At 36.5% G+C, this 13,897-nt stretch overlaps 1 protein-coding gene across 1 annotated transcript in view; it reads left to right on the top strand.

The window, feature by feature from the left end:
- Positions 1 to 13,187, top strand: part of PLCD3 (phospholipase C delta 3) — a 319,734-nt gene extending 306,547 nt beyond the window's left edge. Inside the window, exons 14-15 of the mRNA XM_053699833.1 lie at positions 11,039 to 11,188; positions 12,747 to 13,187. Of these exons, the coding sequence (XP_053555808.1) occupies positions 11,039 to 11,188; positions 12,747 to 12,835 (239 nt within the window). The 3' untranslated portion in view covers positions 12,836 to 13,187. The remainder of the gene's footprint in view (positions 1 to 11,038; positions 11,189 to 12,746) is intronic.
- Positions 13,188 to 13,897: the final 710 nt, after the last annotated feature.

The following is a 13,897-nucleotide window of genomic DNA, read 5'->3' on the forward strand; positions in this document are numbered from 1 at the left end:
TCCCGGACACCGCTGCCACCTACATTATACCTAGTAACCCCTATCCTGCCCCCCCTATACCGTCGCCCTCTATTATAAAATTATTAACCCCTATCCTGCTGATCCCGCACCTCTCCGCAACTAAATAAATAGTTTAACCCCTAAACCGCCGCTCCATGAACCCGCCGCAACCTATAATAAATTTATTAACCCCTATCCTGCCCCCCACTACGCCGCCGCCACTGTAATAAAATTATTAACCCCTAAACCTAAGTCTAACCCTAACCATAACGCCCCCCTAACTTAAATATTAATTAAATACATCTAAATAAATTAACTCTTATTAACTAAATGAATCCTATTTAAAACTAAATACTTACTTATAAAATAAACCCTAATATAGCTACAATATAAATAATAATTATATTCTAGCTATCTTAGGATTTATATTTATTTTACAGGTACCTTTCAATTTATTTTAACCATGTACAATAACTATTAAATAGTTATTAACTATTTAATAGCTTACCTAGCTAAAATAAAGAGAAATGTACCTGTGAAATAAATCCTAACCTAAGTTACAATTACACCTAACACTACACTATACTTTAATAAATTATTCCTATTTAAAAATAAATACTTACCTGTAAAATAAACCCTAAGATAGCTACAATGTAATTAATACTTATATTATAGCTATCTTAGGATTTATATTTAGTTTACAGGTAACTTTGTATTTATTTTAGCTAGTTAGAATAGTTATTAAATAGTTATTAACTATTTAATAACTACCTAGCTAAAAGAAATACAAAATTACCTGTAAAATAAATCCTAATTTAAGTTACAATTAAACCTAATACTACACTATCATTAAATTAACTAAATAAACTACCTACAAATAACTACAATGAAATACAATTACATAAACTAACTAAAGTACAAAAAATAAAAAAAGCTAAGTTACAAAAAATAAAAAAATAAGTTACAAACATGTTAAAAATATTACAACAATTTTAAGCTACTTACACCTAATCTAAGCCCCCTAATAAAATAACAAAGCCCCCCAAAATAAAAAAAATCCCTACCCTATTCTAAATTACATAAATTTCAAAGCTCTTTTACCTTACCAGCCCTTAAAAGGGCCATTTGTGGGGGCATGCCCCAAAAAGTTCAGCTCTTTTGCCTGTAAAAGAAAAATACAACCCCCCCCCAACATTAAAACCCACCACCCACATAACCCTAATCTAACCCAAACCCCCCTTACAAAAACCTAACACTAATCCCCTGAAGATCATCCTACCTTGAGTCGTCTTCACTCAGCCGAGCCACCGATGGAACTGAAGAGGACATCCGGAGCGGAAGAAGTTAATCCTCCAAGCGGCGCTGAAGAAATCTTCCATCCGATGAAGTCATCATCCAGGCGGCGCTGAAGAAGTCTTCGATCCGGCCGATGTCATCTTCAAAGAGGCGCTGAAGAGGTCTTCTATCCGGGCGAAGTCATCTTCCAAGCCGGGTCTTGAATCTTCCTTCCGCCGACGCGGAACCACCTTCTTCACCGACGGACTACGACGAATGACGGCTCCTTTAAGGGACGTCATCCAAGATGGCGTCCCCTCAATTCCGATTGGCTGATAGGATTCTATCAGCCAATCGGAATTAAGGTAGGAAAATCTGATTGGCTGATGGAATCAGCCAATCAGATTCAAGTTCAATCCGATTGGCTGATCCAATCAGCCAATCAGATTGAGCTCGCATTCTATTGGCTGATCGGAACAGCCAATAGAATTCGAGCTCAATCTGATTGGCTGATTCCATCAGCCAATCAGATTTTTCCTACCTTAATTCCGATTGGCTGATAGAATCCTATCAGCCAATCGGAATTGAGGGGACGCCATCTTGGATGACGTCCCTTAAAGGAGCCGTCATTCGTCGTAGTCCGTCGGTGAAGAAGGTGGTTTCGCGTCGGCGGAAGGAAGATTCAAGACCCGGCTTGGAAGATGACTTCGCCCGGATAGAAGACCTCTTCAGCGCCTCTTTGAAGATGACATCGGCCGGATCGAAGACTTCTTCAGCGCCGCCTGGATGATGACTTCATCGGATGGAAGATTTCTTCAGCGCCGCTTGGAGGATTAACTTCTTCCGCTCCGGATGTCCTCTTCAGTTCCATCGGTGGCTCGGCTGAGTGAAGACGACTCAAGGTAGGATGATCTTCAGGGGATTAGTGTTAGGTTTTTGTAAGGGAGGTTTGGGTTAGATTAGGGGTATGTGGGTGGTGGGTTTTAATGTTGGGGGGGGTTGTATTTTTCTTTTACAGGCAAAAGAGCTGAACTTTTTGGGGCATGCCCCCACAAATGGCCCTTTTAAGGGCTGGTAAGGTAAAAGAGCTTTGAAATTTATGTAATTTAGAATAGGGTAGGGATTTTTTTTATTTTGGGGGGGTTTGTTATTTTATTAGGGGGCTTAGATTAGGTGTAAGTAGCTTAAAATTGTTGTAATATTTTTAACATGTTTGTAACTTATTTTTTTATTTTTTGTAACTTAGCTTTTTTTATTTTTTGTACTTTAGTTAGTTTATGTAATTGTATTTCATTGTAGTTATTTGTAGGTAGTTTATTTAATTAATTTATTGATAGTGTAGTATTAGGTTTAATTGTAACTTAAGTTAGGATTTATTTTACAGGTAATTTTGTATTTCTTTTAGCTAGGTAGTTATTAAATAGTTAATAACTATTTAATAACTATTCTAACTAGCTAAAATAAATACAAAGTTACCTGTAAACTAAATATAAATCCTAAGATAGCTATAATATAAGTATTAATTACATTGTAGCTATCTTAGGGTTTATTTTACAGGTAAGTATTTATTTTTAAATAGGAATAATTTATTAAAGTATAGTGTAGTGTTAGGTGTAATTGTAACTTAGGTTAGGATTTATTTCACAGGTACATTTCTCTTTATTTTAGCTAGGTAAGCTATTAAATAGTTAATAACTATTTAATAGCTATTGTACATGGTTAAAATAAATTGAAAGGTACCTGTAAAATAAAAATAAATCCTAAAATAGCTAGAATATAATTATTATTTATATTGTAGCTATATTAGGGTTTATTTTAAAGGTAAGTATTTAGTTTTAAATAGGATTCATTTAGTTAATAAGAGTTAATTTATTTAGATGTATTTAATTAATATTTAAGTTAGGGGGCGTTAGGGTTAGGGTTAGACTTAGGTTTAGGGGTTAATAATTTTATTACAGTGGCGGCGGCATAGTGGGGGGCAGGATAGGGGTTAATAAATTTATTATAGGTGGCGACGGTGTAGGGGGGGCAGATTAGGGGTTAATACATTTAATATAGGTTGCGGCGGGTTCAGGGAGCGGCGGTTTAGGGGTTAATATGTATAGAGTAGCTTGCGGTGGGCTCCGGGAGCGGCGGTTTAGGGGGTAATAACTTTATTTAGTTGCGGCGGTGTAGTGGGGGTCAGATTAGTGGTGTTTAGACTCGGGGTACATGTTAGGGTGTTAGGTGTAGACAGTTCCCATAGAAATCAATGGGATGTCTGTCAGCAGCGAACTTGTACTTTCGCTATGGTCAGACTCCCATTGATTCCTATGGGATCCGCCGCCTCCAGGGGTGGCGGATTGAAAACCAGGTACGCTGGGCCGTAAAAGTGCCGAGCGTACCTGCTAGTTTTTTGATAGCTAGCAAAAGTAGTGAGAATGTGCCGCACTTGTGTGCGGAACATCTGGAGTGACGTAAGAATCGATCTGTGTCGGACTGAGTCCGGCGGATCGAAGCTTACGTCACAAAATTCTACTTTTGCTGGTCTCGAGCCTTTGATAACTAAGGCGAATCAGCCTCGCCACAAATACGCTGCGGAATTCCAGCGTATTTGAGGTTGACGGCTTGATAACTACCCCCCAATGATTTCAATCTGCCACCTAAAAGGTGGCAGACAGATTAAGGAGCAGCAGTCTTATGACTGCTGCTTCTTAAATTTTATTTTAGGCGAGCCTGAACCGATGGGCCTCCAAACCAGCATTCGCTGCATCATAAATGGAGCCCATAGTCTCTTTCGGGAGGCATCTGTACATGTTCCCTGAATACTGCAAATCATTTCCCAGGGGTATTGAATTTGTTTTCATTCGCCTTCTCAGTGAAGATTCTTTCTGTCTTGAGTGCCTTGAGATACTTTAAAGGCCCAAGCCAGGGGTTTTATTTAAATATCTTTATAGTACCAAGGAAAAAGGGTACTTTTTAGCTTGTGTTGGATCTCAAAATATTAAATAATTTCCTGAAAGTGCCTACTTTGAAGATGAAGATAGAAAGGAAACAAGCAAAATTGCACCTGAGATAGTTTGTACTTTACTTATTTTAGTGCAGGAGGGTCATATTATGTTCACTATAGACTTAAAATATGCTTGTATGCATATTCCTATTTACAGGGATCATATCAAGTTCCCTGAGATTTGCTTTTCTAGACAGTTTATGGTCCTCACTTTCAGTCTGGCTACAAAAGTACTTACAAAAGTACTGTTGTCTGTAGTTTAATCTCAAGGAATTTTTATAGTTCCTTACTTGGACAACAATCTGGTTCAGGCTTTCTCTTTTCATCTGGCTGTTTCTCACACTCAGATGATACTTAAGTTTCTTCAAAGTCACGGCTGGAAAAAAAATCTTTAACTCCCGTCTTTTCTGGGGTTCATAATCAATTCAGTGCTTATGCATTTGTCTCTGACAGATCAGTGCAGACTGAAGCTGCAACAGGCCTTGCCCATTTGCAGCTAAATCTTCCCCTTTCCATTGGTCAGTTCATGGAAGTTTTGGGTTTCATGATGGCTACCTCAGATGTAGTTGCATTTTCTAGATTTCATATTCAGGTCCTCAAATTGCAGATGCTGCATCAATGGGATGGGGACCATGAGGATCTGTCTCAAAGGAGTCTGTTTGATCATAGGACACGGCAGTCCTTCACTTAGTGGCAGACTCACTATTCTTCAGTTTATGGGGCCTCGTTTCTTTGACCAGTGTGGGAAGAAATTTCCAAAGATGCCAGTTATTGTGGTGCAGACTAGGGCTCTTGGAGAGATCAAGGAGTTTTGGCGAGGTTACCAATAAATATTCTCATTGCAATCTTCAGTGCTCTCCAGAGCTGACCCAATCTCAGACAGGAATCTTTTCTGAAATTACAGTTCAAACAAATGTATGTCTATCAGCGCCACAATAATACCATACAAGCTATATCTGATGTAGGCGGAGTCTCCCAACCAGACTCCAAAGTATAAATGTGAAATAGATGCCAAGATACAGCGCTACACTACCCCCAAAAAAGAGGGTTGGGTGGCTAAAGATGGTGTCCACGACTTAAGAATATATATTATATAAATATATAAAATATGATATTATTATTACATAAAAATGTTAATCATTAAAAGGTTAAAAGGTAAAAAAGTATGGGTATTAAATGTAATTTCTAAAAACTTATATAAAATTAACAATCGTTTTATTGACAAGAATTACAATTAAAATAGGTTTCCAAACTAATGGAATATCCCATACAATGTCCAAATAGTAATGTCCCAAGCAAAAACCAAATAGTAATGTCCCATTCAAAAATATCCAAAAAAAATCCAAAAAAAAGTGTTGTCCAAAGTGAGTGTCCCAAAAGTGTAATAAGTAGAGTATCCAAAGCTGAGTGTCTAAAAATTATTGTGAAAATCAAAAATAGTGTAAAAATTAAAAAATATATATATTAAAAAAATATATAAAAAATATAAAAAATGTAAAAAAATATATATAAAATATAAAAATGTATGAGTTGTGATCAGCAACCCATGCAAGAAAAAATATATATATATATATATGATAGTGAGTTGATGTAGTGAAGGTGTACACCTAAAAATGTGTCATAAAAAATAAACAAAAAAGGTCATAAAAGTTTGACAAATTAGTGAAATCTTGTGGTGAAATGGTCAAATGATTGTCTAATAATAATCAAATAAAGTTCAAATAGCTCCAAAGAATCTAATCCAAATTAATCCAAATGTGAATGCATAAAATGCTGGGTTGATGTTCCTCTTCTCAAAGGGTATCAAATGTATTGGGATATCCTCCTGTACCTAAAAAAAGTGTACAGAAAATGGACATAGTGCAATAATATGCACTATGTCCTTTTTCTGTACACTTTTTTAGGTACAGGAGGATATCCCAATACATTTGATACCCTTTGAGAAGAGAAACATCAACCCAGCATTTTATACATTCACATTTGGATTAATTTGGATTAGATTCTTTGGAGCTATTTGAACTTTATTTGATTATTATTAGACAATCATTTGACCATTTCACCACAAGATTTCACTAATTTGTCAAACTTTTATGACCTTTTTTGTTTATTTTTTATGACACATTTTTAGGTGTACACCTTCACTACATCAATTCACTATCATATATATATATATTTTTCTTGTATGGGTTGCTGATCACAACTCATACATTTTTATATTTTATATATATTTTTTATATTTTTATATATTTTTTTAATATATATATTTTTTAATTTTTACACTATTTTTGATTTTCACAATAATTTTTAGACACTCAGCTTTGGATACTCTACTTATTACACTTTTGGGACACTCACTTTGGACAACACTTTTTTTTTGGATTTTTTTTTTGGATATTTTTGAATGGGACATTACTATTTGGTTTTTGCTTGGGACATTACTATTTGGACATTGTATGGGATATTCCATTAGTTTGGAAACCTATTTTAATTGTAATTCTTGTCAATAAAATGATTGTTAATTTTATATAAGTTTTTAGAAATTACATTTAATACCCATACTTTTTTACCTTTTAACCTTTTAATGATTAACATTTTTATGTAATAATAATATCATATTTTATATATTTATATAATATATATTCTTAAGTTGTGGACACCATCTTTAGCCACCCAACCCTCTTTTTTGGGGGTAGTGTAGCGCTGTATCTTGGCATCTATTTCACATTTTCTGAAATTACAGTCAGACAATGTCACAGCAGTGGCTTATGTCAATCATCATGAAGAAATTTGCAGTTCCTTAGTGATACAGGAAGTGTCCCAAATCTTCAGCTGGGCAGAATACCATCATTGCATGATTCCTAATATCCACATTCTGGGTGTGAAAAATTCGGAGGCAGGCTTTCTCAGTCGCCAGTCTCTTCGCTCAGGGAAATGGTCTCTGAATCAGGAAGTTTTCAACCAAATTGTGATATGCTGGGATCTGACAGAGATAGGTCTCATGGCCTCTAACTTGAATCACAAACTACATCAGTACTGTACAGATGGGTGAGTCTGATAGATGCCGTAGTGGTTCAGTATTGTTCAACCTGATTTACATTTTTTGTCATGCAACACTTTTCTGATTTTTCTCCAGGATAAGGCTGTTCTTCACACTAGCTTTTCCTTTCTTCCTAAGGTTATTATGTGGAAACCTCAAAGGATTTCAGACTTTCTTCCTCCCTTAGCTCTGTGACTTTAACAGCTTTGTGTAAATTCTTATTCACAAAGCATATTTGGTTATAGGGAAAACTTTGCCTAAGCGCATTACTGCTCATTTTGCTAGAGCAGTCTCTACTTCTTGGGCCCTTTAAAATAAGGCTTCTGTAGTTTATATTTGCAAGGCAGCTACTTTGTCTTCTTTGCATACTTTTTTGAAGATATATCACCTTGATGTGTATGCTTCTTCTGAGACTGCTTTTGGCAGGAAAGTTCTAAGGGCCGTAGTGCCTGATCAGTAATGACATACTATTACTGCCCCCCTTTTTTATGGTGGTCTCCTAGACTCTACTTCTTGGGTATAGATTCCCAAACATGATAACTCATGGACTCTCACCGTCTATTGAAAAAAAATATGTATGCTTACCTCATAAATTAATGTATTTCATGATGGTGAGATTCAATGAGCCCCACCCTTTGTTTTTGTTCAGGTGGTGCAAGTACTTTATTTTATCTTTCCTGCTTTTTTCCCTCATCTACTTGGCTATATGTATGGTTGAGGATAATGGGAATTAGGAGGGACTTAAAGCTCTTGTGTATATAGGTGTCTTTTGCCTCCTCCTATTGGTCAGCAGGGGAGTTTCCACACGTGACGACTCTCACCATCATGAAAGAAACTAATGTATCAGGTAAGCATCAATTGTTTTGGGGGAGGGGGGTCCTGCATTTTGCTAATGTAACTTTTACACCAAGCACTCTTCAGTCAAAGAACAATGTCTTACCAAATCAAGAAGGGTAGTGGGATATAACTCCCTAAGTCTTTCTACATCTAACAATGGGTGGTTGAATATTTTTCTGGAAACATAACTCTCTTTCTTTCTTTTTCACCACAATTTTCCATGTGTGTGATCTTAGTAGGTCAAATAAATGAAGAAGGACAGGAGCACCAGTGGATGTGTAGATCAGCGTTTATTTCACCAATAACGCTGCTATAAAAGCACTCGGTAAAGAACAACAACAAGTGGTAAATAAAGAGTGCTCCGATAATGCTGGCAGCAGCTGATAGTTCAGTAGGATGTGAAGGTAAAGAAACAGCTGACGCGTTTTGGCAGTGGTGCCGTAGTCTTAGCTGATTAAAACTTAAAAACAAGCGCCCTTTTTCTAGGGCTAACCTTCCTCCTATTGGACAATCTGTTGGGCCAATCCAGAGCGATTTACAATCTACAGCTGCAAGTACAGTTTAACTCCCTAACTCACATTTGACTGGGCTAATAGTAATACTGCTTAATAAAAGCCTGGGTAACTCAATTTAAACTTCCTATCTTAGAAATGAAACATATGAAGGATCTTAGATGGGACAGGCAAGAAGTACCAAAGTGTATATGTACATGCAAAACAATCATATGTAAGAAAATTAATATTAAATAATTAAATACATGTAAAAGCAAGACTTATATATACAGTAGACAATAAATTATATATATTCAATATTATGAATGTTAACAATCTTGATAATCTCTTGATTTATATCTAACGTTTGTTTATAGACCACACATATTACATATTCCATGATGACAGCTTGTGAATCTAGGTTATTTAAATAAAGAGTGACCTCCCTGTCTTCTCCATGTAATAAATAGGTGGTAAAATATCAAGCCATTTGCTACACTTTGTCTAAATTTTGTGTATCGATAAATTCAGAATAAGGGATTCAGGAATAGGAAGAATAGCATAGTAGAAATGAACTGCGGTATGTTATTATGAAGTTTCATAAAAAGTCAGTTAATTTCCCACTGTTTTACTATGCTATCAATTCCATATTATGCAACCCTGTAGTACCATGATTTTAGGATAAGAAAATTATTTATTCAAAATGGCCCAATTTAAATCAGTAAAGATATCTGTATATGATGTATATGAACACTTCCAAAATCGTACTGTTTAATACCAATAATTAATCAAGTCAAAGGCTGAGTTTAGTCCTGAAGGTGTTCTGGTCTTCAATTTGAAGATCCAGAACACCTTCTGTCTCCCTAGGGCTTTCTCCCTATCCCCACCTCTTGGTGGCAAAGGTACATATTCTATGGCCTTCCATCTGAAACTCTCTGTACTATTTGAGTGTTCAAGTGCAAAATGTTGTACTAGTGGTGTACTTGATTTTCCTACTCTAATAGTAGAGAGGTGCTCCCTAATTCGTGATCTGATCTCACATGTCGTTAATCCTACATATTGGACCTGACACAGTTAAGGTTATTATGTGGAAACCTCAAAGGATTTCAGACTTTCTTCCTCCCTTACCTCTGTGACTTTAACAGCTTTGTGTAAATTCTTATTCACAAAGAATATTTGGTTATAGGGAAAACTTTGCCTAAGCGCATTACTGCTCATTTTGCTAGAGCAGTCTCTACTTGTTGGGCCCTTTAAAATGAGGCTTCTGTAGTTTATATTTGCAAGGCAGCTACTTTGTCTTCTTTGCGTACTTTTTTGAAGATATATCACCTTGATGTGTATGCTTCTTCTGAGACTGCTTTTGGCAGGAAAGTTCTAAGGGCCGTAGTGCCTGATCAGTAATGACATACTATTACTGCCCCCCTTTTTTATGGTGGTCTCCTAGACTCTACTTCTTGGGTATAGATTCCCAAACATGATAACTCATGGACTCTCACCGTCTATTGAAAAAAAATATGTATGCTTACCTCATAAATTAATGTATTTCATGATGGTGAGATTCAATGAGCCCCACCCTTTGTTTTTGTTCAGGTGGTGCAAGTACTTTATTTTATCTTTCCTTCTTTTTTCCCTCATCTACTTGGCTATATGTATGGTTGAGGATAATGGAAATTAGGAGGGACTTAAAGCTCTTGCGTATATAGGTGTCTTTTGCCTCCTCCTATTGGTCAGCAGGGGAGTTTCCACACGTGACAACTCTCACCATCATGAAAGAAACTAATGTATCAGGTAAGCATCAATTGTTTTGGGGGAGGGGGGTCCTGCATTTTGCTAATGTAACTTTTACACCAAGCACTCTTCAGTCAAAGAACAATGTCTTAACAAATCAAGAAGGGTAGTGGGATATAACTCCCTAAGTCTTTCTACATCTAACAATGGGTGGTTGAATATTTTTCTGGAAACATAACCCTCTTTCTTTCTTTTTCACCACAATTTTCCATGTGTGTGATCTTAGTAGGTGCCTTCAAAGGACTAAAGTCATCATTATTCTAAATATAGCTCTTACACTTTTATAAACTGGAAGCATTCTGGTTGATGAGAATAAGATTTACACTTTGGTCAGCAAATACCTAACCCTAAAAGGAGGACAGCTATTAGGATATTAACGCAACCTTACCATTCTAATACATATTACAATTTCAGAAAAAAACACAGCAATAGTATCTCTCAGATACAGGCATCTTGCAGTCCTCCTTACTACAGCAGTCAGAAAAACACAAGATAAAGTTACTAGATCTTCATAAAAAGAATATTTTTTTCTGAGCAGGACCATCTAATGCCTGACACTAACTTATTTTCCATTATAAAGCAAGGCCATCCATCTAGTGCTCACTTTGTCTATGTCCACAGGATTTAATCCCTTCTGGGATGAGGAGCTGAGGTTGGAAGTGTTTGTCCCACAGTTGGCGCTCGTTAGGTTTGTGGTGGAAGATTATGATAAAGCATCGAGTAATGACTTTATTGGACAATATACGCTACCCTTCCCTAGTCTCAAAGAAGGTAAGAATGGGACATTTTATGCAGTAAGAAGAAAGTGGGATAGGGAAAGAGTAATAAGTAATAAGAAAGGGGTTATTTAGGTGAGAGGTGAGAGAAGGTTATAGAATAGAGATGAAAGAAACAATATGGGTGGAAAGAGGCAGGTAGTTCTAGATACAATGAAAATAAAGAGACAGGCGAAGATAAGGAGAGGTAGAGGAACATGCATGGGTGTTTGGAAAAAAGGAAATGGAAAAGAAGTAGGATTAATGATAAGGGGAATTAGGAGAGTAAGAGAAGACAGTACAATAAAGAAGGGGAATGAAAGCAGAGGGGACAGTTGAGCATTCAGATAATGACAGATAGTAGTTTGCTCAGTGTCATGAGGGTGAGAGTCATGCAAATGAGAAAGAAGAGTAAGTTGGAAAAGACTGAATGGACATGGGAAAAATACTGTGAAGGGTATCAATTGGTGTAGTTACTCGGAGAAAGCCTCTATTAACTAAATATTCAAGGAGCTTTTTAAGGTACACAAAGCTAGTGAGCTGATAAAGAGAGCTTCCTCACTCTTTAGTGAGCCAGCTTCTAATGACAATGTAGGAAATCTCACTGGAGAATTCTTTGTATATTTTGTGATTGAAGAGCAGAACAGTGAAAAAAGTATATCTGAGAAAATAAGTGCTGAGAGTAACTTAAAGATGAAGCAACTGAGAAGCTTTAAGAAGGAATAAGCCTTGCAAAGCGAAGTCAGAAAGGGTAGTACAAAAAAGGAAAAGGACAGTGAAAAGTGACTGAGAGTGGGTGAATTAGTGAGAGGAGAAGCAGAAGTGTAGATAAATTACAGTGAATGAGAGGGGTCAGGCCTGGATTTGTCATTTTGAAATGTACATAGGCAGCTCTGTAGTTTCTCCTTCTTTCAAATTTTATTGTCACTGGACACTATCATGGGATGTTGGATATAAGGAGGAGAGATATAGTAAATGAAGAGTAGCATAGTATAATAACAGGAGTGACAATGGGAGGGTGTGACAATGAGGAAATAGAAGTTTTAGGGTTTAGTGACAATTGGTGGCAGGGGAGGGAGGAGTAACTTGTTAAGAGTGCAGAGAAGCAAATGGGGTGGGTGATATAAAGTGTAGAGCAGTAATATAGGGTAGTAATATGGTGGATTGATGTTAAAGCATAGAGCAACAGCCAGAGGGAGAAATGATACATTAAAAAGAAGCATTATTTTGAGGGAATAGGTACATTGGTCTTAAGTCAGTAAGAATTCAAAGAGCTGCCTCATAATAAAAAATGCCACAAAATGATTTGTTGTGTTATTAATCTGATTTACTGGTGTATGAGTGAGCATTTCAAGTGAGTGACTCCATAAAAAAAATGCACAAATAGATGTGTGTGGCTGAAGAGTTCTGTGAGTTATTATTGAATCTAGTTCTAGTCTGAGTGACACTGGGTAATAGGTAATATCAGAAGAGTAAGGTGACTGTCCTAATGAGAGGGGATAGCATGGGTTATGCAGTGAGAAAGAGGAGCACAACAATATAAGTATAAGCAGATGTATCTCATCTTCCCACAGGATACCGTCATGTTCACTTGCAGTCCAAGGATGGATCATCCCTTTCCCCAGCCACACTGTTTGTGCATCTGCACATTAAGGACCCATGAGAGAAGACTGTAAATTACACACTCTCTCTAATGCTGACCAACAGAACACAGAATGACTTATCAAACCTCCCTCAGGAGGTGTTCCATTGAAACAGTATAAACTAATGAATGGCAAAGTATTGCCTGATCAGTGTTACAGTTGGAGAACTACATACACCCAGTGCCTTATCTGTCTTCTGATTTTGTAGGTGCTAATGCTAAGTCTCAGATCTAGCATTTATTCTTGTGAGGTGTAGTTAAGTTTCTTTGAAGTTTGAGGCATAATATAAAATTACATTTAGCTCAATATAAATGTACTAAAGAATCTAGATAGGGAAATGGTTCAATGATAAAAACAACCTAAGAGGAACAACATATGTGACCTGTAAGATTTAATGTCAGATAGACAGGTAGTTGTAATTTTTGTTTTAAGTTGTGTGTGAATGTGTGTATGTATTTATAAATAAATATATATATATATATATATATATACACACATAAATATGTATAAATATATATTTAAACACACACACATATATATATATATATATATATATATATATATATATATATATATATATATATATACAGGGAGTGCAGAATTATTAGGCAAATGAGTATTTTGACCACATCATCCTCTTTATGCATGTTGTCTTACTCCAAGCTGTATAGGCTTGAAAACCTACTACCAATTAAGCATATTAGGTGATGTGCATCTCTGTAATGAGAAGGGGTGTGGTCTAATGACATCAACACCCTATATCAGGTGTGCATAATTATTAGGCAACTTCCTTTCCTTTGGCAAAATGGGTCAAAAGAAGGACTTGACAGGCTCAGAAAAGTAAAAAATAGTGAGATATCTTGCAGAGGGATGCAGCACTCTTAAAATTGCAAAGCTTCTGAAGCGTGATCATCGAACAATCAAGCGTTTCATTCAAAATAGTCAACAGGGTCGCAAGAAGCGTGTGGAAAAACCAAGGCGCAAAATAACTGCCCATGAACTTAGAAAAGTCAAGCGTGCAGCTGCCAAGATGCCACTTGCCACCAGTTTGGCCATATTTCAGAGCTGCAACATCACTGGAG

Source organism: Bombina bombina, chromosome 1, assembly GCF_027579735.1.
Source record: "Bombina bombina isolate aBomBom1 chromosome 1, aBomBom1.pri, whole genome shotgun sequence".
NCBI classification, from domain to species: Eukaryota; Metazoa; Chordata; class Amphibia; order Anura; family Bombinatoridae; genus Bombina; species Bombina bombina.